Genomic DNA, 5935 nt, shown 5'->3' with positions numbered 1-5935 from the left:
TGCAAGCACCGTCGGCAAACAAAATTGAGATTTCCATGAGGCGGCGGCGGCGAGGAGCACGCTCGGCTCGCTTGCCACGCGATTAAAAATGCAGGGCTGTGCGGGTGGGAGCGCGCGGGCGGGGCGGGGCCGGGCGCCGCGCCGCCATTGGCCACCGCCACACCGCGCCGCCCCGCGGGGGGGGGGGGGGGGGGAGCGCGCCAGCCGCCGCGCCCGGACGCCGAGCCTCCTCACAACGCACGTAGCCTCCGCGCCGTACGGTCCCGCGAGACGTTACTCTGACGCGAACCGTCGCGAGTCCATGTGAGCGACCGATAGTTCTCTTGTTGTGTACGGTGAACGAAGGAACGGCAAGCTGTACGCGCCGCAGGAAGACGACATGCTGACGATGGAGACGGACCTGAAGGGCGGCAGCTTGCACGCCACGGTGCCGCCGCACCACGCGCTGCAGCACGGCTACGGCTCGCTGGGCGCGCTGGGTGGCATGATGGCGCTGCCACAGCAGCAGCCGCTGCAGCACCAGTCGCTGCAGCAGCACCACCACCAGCCGCTGCCGCAGCACCACCCCCAGCCGCAGCAGCAGCATCACCAGCCACCCAATAATAACAACAACACCACCAACAAAAACTCCAACACAGATCGTGTCAAGCGTCCCATGAACGCGTTCATGGTGTGGTCGCGAGGGCAACGCAGGAAAATGGCCTCCGATAACCCTAAGATGCACAACTCCGAAATATCGAAACGTCTTGGTGCACAGTGGAAAGACCTCTCGGAATCCGAGAAACGACCGTTCATCGACGAAGCTAAGAGACTTCGGGCCGTTCATATGAAGGAACATCCGGATTACAAATACAGACCCAGGAGGAAAACGAAGACTCTCGCCAAAAAGCAAGAAAAGTACCCGCTCGGTGGAGGCTCGTTACTGGGTGCGAGCGACGCACAGCGGGCGTCAGCGCCGTCGGCACAACAGCCGCGCGATGTTTACCAGATGACTCCTAACGGATACATGCCCAACGGGTACATGATGCACGACCCAAGTGCCTACCAGCAGCAGGCGTACGGATACCCACGTTACGACGTGTCACAGATGCAGCAGGGCGGATACGGCGGGGGCTACTACGGTGGCGGCGGGCAAGGTTCACCGTACCTGCCGCAGCCGCCGTCGCCTTCCGCCTACGGGCTGGGCCCTGGCTCGCCGGGCGGATACGCGCTGCCTCCTTCCTGCGCTTCACACTCTCCCAGTGGTTCCTCGGCAAAATCGGAGCCTGTATCACCCGGCCCGCCGGGCATGAAACGCGAATACGTGCCGCACGAACCGGCGGCCCAGCTGAAGCGCGAGTTCACGCCGCACGCGCACGCACACGCACACGAGCAGCTCGCCATGAAGCGCGAGTATGGCCAGCAGGACCTAAGCCACATCATCAACATGTACCACGTGCCGGATGAACAGCGGTACGCGGCAGCCAACGAACGCGCCATGCCGCTCATCTGAGAGTCGCCGTTCGCGTGCGATATCGACATCCCGCCACTATGAGGTGTTGCTGTGTCGCGCGCCCGGGCCACAGGAGCCCGTCAGTGACTCTATGCTAGGACAGTGATCGTTATCTGCAGCCGTACATACTGCTGGGTATGTCCATTTATTTGTTTTGTCCGCGGCTCGCCCGCGCCTGTTAGTGTTACGCGAACTGTTGACTTTAGCGTGTTCTCGGCTCGCCGACGGCGATGCCGAACGTTCAATTAATGTTGTTGATGAATTTTCTGTATTATATTACAATTATTGTATTTTTTCATGGTTTAAGTTAAATATTCTAAGTTGTGTCGTGCGGAAGTATGAAAGATGTGGCGTGAGGCTGTCATGGAAGATGACGAGTGGTTGCGGTAATTTGAATACCAAAAAAATTTGAACAATTTGTAAATATAGTGTTAAAGACTAGAGTTGAAGTTGGAGTTAGTCGATAAACGTAGATAGATAGCATAAGCTGTGCCACGGCGCCACACTCGTACACGTCGTGCGTTGTACAAAAATATTTGTTATATGGAAACGAAAAAGTTATAATAAAGCCTCGAAAGACTAAATATTGTAATACGAAAATGTACAGTGAGTGTTATATAGTCAGTGGACACAAAAATATATTGAAGAGAAAGATGAAGTTATCAATAAACGACGCGTTAAAATTGTATATGCTGTTTTGTTCCAAATACCCCACAAAAATTAGGTAACCTACCCCAAAGTGCAATCAATCTATGGCAAATTGTTTGGTCTTTATCAATTTGAGTTAGGAATTCGCCTGAGCTTATCTGTAATATTTGACCGGTGACTCATTGTCATTTAATGTTGGATTATCAAATTTTGGTTTTAAAAGGTTGAACAGGAAGTGTTGATAAGAAATACATGGAAATGTCTTAAAAGAAAGCCAACCGATGACTAACTTCCGTGATTTAAATATTTTCATACAAAAGACATCAACGTGTAACACACTTGTAATTTTGATTTGTAAAAAATAAACATACGAAAATGTGTAACTTTAACGTTCTTGTGTTTATTTGAATGTTTAAATACCTATTGAATTATATTGTATTAAAAAAATACAATATTCCGATTTCGGAATCCAAGTCGTAAAATGTATAATCTAAGCTGATGTATCTGCTGTATTCATATTTTTATCACTGCTTCTTGACAAATGTTAAGTATTTTTGATTGAGACAATTGAGACACTTCTTGTTAACAAATAAACGATGTATTTAATTTTCGTTATGAAAGGACAATTTAAATAAAACACAATTCAAAAATTACCCAATAATCTTTTTCTATTTTTCCTCAAAAAAAAATACACTTATTATCAGTAAACATTATGAACAATTTTGAAAAAAGTAGCTTCAGCCATAATTATTAGAATTACCTATAAAGGCTACTATTCACTATTTTTATTATGATCCTTTAGAACACATGTAATTTAACAAAAGCATTACCTTTACCTATGTTACTTGTAAAACATAAATACTCCTTGCGATTTGATTTACCATCATCGTGAAATTACATTATAAAACATATGTTCACATTTAACAATAGAAACACAACAGAACACACACACACACAACTAAGACACACACACACAACAAAAATACAAAGCCTAACAGAAAGCTCGGTGAGGCGTGGGTACTTAGTTCATCTTGCGATAGATGTACTTCTGACTACCCCAATTGGATATAGTCGTGAGCTTATGTCATGTTATTAAAATTAAATAGATCACCAAATATTAAACGCGCCACCACATTTCAATTCTCACAAAAAGGTCAAATCTTTAACCGTGGCACCTACATAATACCTACCATCTACAAAGTTTTGTTGCTTTGAAGCTGGTATCTCAATCAATTACTGTCAACACGTAAGGGTGAATTTAATCAAATGGGCACAGTAATAGAGTTCTTTCCTCCCAAGAGGGCCGGGGTTCAATCCCGCCCCAGTGTTTAAGTTGCGTTCATTTAAACACTATTTTCACTTATTGCGTGTTGGGGGATTTTGACAGGAATGCCGGATTAGTAAATTTAAAAGGACTTTTGCAATTAAATCAGACTGAATTAGATATGAGAAAAAAGATTTTAGACAAGTTATACACAAATAAATTAAAAGACCACCAAATACAAGAAATATATCAAAATAATGAGTACTTGTATAATGAGAAAGGTGTAATAGGTAAAATAACACAAACATGTAACTGAGGGGGAATGGAGCATATTCCACCAGACAGTTTTACTGTGGGACAAATACTCACACTCAAGACAATTTATAACATTTAATTTCCTAAAAAGACCGAAATCGACTTTGGAACTTTTGCGTTTCAGAAGTCAACCTATATCACAATTGAATATTATCTCTAATTTCAAACATAGACCAGAAATATATATCCCACTGAAACAAAGGAACGCGAGCGGAGTCCCCTTTGACCTCACAAAAAATATTATTAATTCTACATTCCGGATGTAGGAGCGATCATTTCGCACCCGCCGTTCCGCGCTGTGCCCGGGTCAGACCGACCTCAGTGCCAGGGTGCAATCACGTGTTCCCACGCACGACTCTCACGGTTCGCGACATGTCATTGCTCTGATTGTATGCTACCGCTTTCTAATCATATATTGCCTGAGACAAAAGATTACGTTCAAGATTCTCTTGCTGTCATAAGAAAGGAAAAAGAGAAGTCTGAAAATAATGTCTCATAATTCGATGAAATAATGATAAGGATATGAATAAAAGGAATTTATTACCAATAATAGTTTTATTTTTTCTTTAAGAACTAATCCCATTTATATTATTAATACGGGCAAAATGATCAGGGCGACTTTTTGAATATGCCTTGTTATTACAGTAGCGCAATTTCTTTTATAATTATAAATCTACTGTGGATACCTTTTTATCGGTCGAAGCGAATGGCGTATGATACCCTTATTTAGACAATACTTTAAAGAAATATTTTGCAAAATATACGCCACCGAAATTAGTCAATTTCAATAATTCACGACATACCATTAAGAACGACATTTCAAAAGTTAAACACCATTCAACAAATCAAATCAAAACCAATTTTTTTTTATTACTTATCAAAAATAATTCAGTAAATAAAGAAGGCACATGAGTGAGGTAAAGTACATAAGGTAAGTATACAATTTTGGACATAGGTGTTATTACATCTAGAAGAATGTATTTACAGTGAGTTGGATGACACGGAAATCACAAGTCATAAAATATAGATTTTCTAAACAGGTGTATGGCTTTTAATAGTAAAACACGGTCCTTTACAGTTCCCCATGTAGTTCCTCATATCAGCTTAGGACGCTAATTTCAATAATTTGTGCAAATTTGTTAATAGTCTTTAAAGACTAAGTCGCGACTTGCGAAATGAGTAGTCAACTTATTTTACTAAAAACAAACCTTAAAAATACAAGAAAAAGTATAGAATGCAAATGACGTATTTTGTCTCGGTGCACAGGGAAAGTCACTACATAACACTCTATACATACGAAATTTAAAACAAAAATTTCTACATTGTTATTAAGAAATCCGGGAAAAGATGTTTTGTATATTTTAAAAAATCTTATGGATAGTCGACGAAATAAAACACGAATGCAAAAAGCTTAACACTAGCACTTTTTGATCAATATTTTTTATTTTATTACGAGTTATGTTATATTCTTCGTCGGTGGAAGAAAATATAATCTTGCTTATGTACAGGGTACCCAACACTTTCTTGGCAGACAGTGAGGAAAATTGTGCCAACTGTGCTCCATTATATGCACCCGGTATATGTTGAGAGCAAATATATTCTGTTTTAGTTTATGATATATCACTCTGTAATACCTAGTATAATATAAATATCACTTACAAGAAATATCTATTATAAAAATTATTATATTCACATACAAAATACATTTATATATAAATGTATTTTTGTTACAGTAATATTTCAAATTTAATTTTGTGTCAACCAATGAAATGAATGACTTTTGCGGTTTTCTAAAATCTATCCATGTTAGAATACCTATATATTTAAATTACTGCATACATTATTTTGCAAATATTCAGTAAGATTGCTTTAATAATACTAACTTGCTCATCGAAATAACTACCTAGTTTTAACTTTTCTTTATTATACTTTTTTTTTTCAAAAATAATCCATATCGAATTGCAAACAGCCTGGGAAAGCATGAGTTTCGCATCTGCCAACCAACCCACCGGATCACATCCGCCGACGCTGGGCCATTTTTTCCACCGTGTCGCAATTTACCAAACTCCAGTATACTACACGACAAACAAACTAAAGTTGTCACGTAATTCGTTCGTCAAACATTGGTGTTTGTTCTTGGGATTGACACCAGCCCGCCCCTGCGCGGCCCTTTTGTTTTTATGTCGCACGGCGTCAATATTTGGGCCCATTTGTCA

The 5935-nt window shown here is 41.4% G+C and overlaps 1 protein-coding gene across 1 annotated transcript; it reads left to right on the top strand.

Annotated features, from left to right (window-relative positions):
• The first annotated feature begins 247 nt into the window (after nucleotides 1–247).
• On the top strand, nucleotides 248–2793 carry LOC126366200 (transcription factor Sox-14). The gene has a single exon (XM_050009243.1). The coding sequence runs from the start codon at nucleotides 380–382 to the stop codon at nucleotides 1490–1492; it is 1113 nt and encodes a 370-aa protein (XP_049865200.1). The 5' UTR covers nucleotides 248–379; the 3' UTR covers nucleotides 1493–2793.
• Nucleotides 2794–5935: the final 3142 nt, after the last annotated feature.

The sequence above is a fragment of the Pectinophora gossypiella genome, chromosome 1, assembly GCF_024362695.1.
Source record: "Pectinophora gossypiella chromosome 1, ilPecGoss1.1, whole genome shotgun sequence".
In the NCBI taxonomy this organism is placed as follows: Eukaryota; Metazoa; Arthropoda; class Insecta; order Lepidoptera; family Gelechiidae; genus Pectinophora; species Pectinophora gossypiella.
This window is presented reverse-complemented; position numbering and strand designations above follow the sequence as displayed.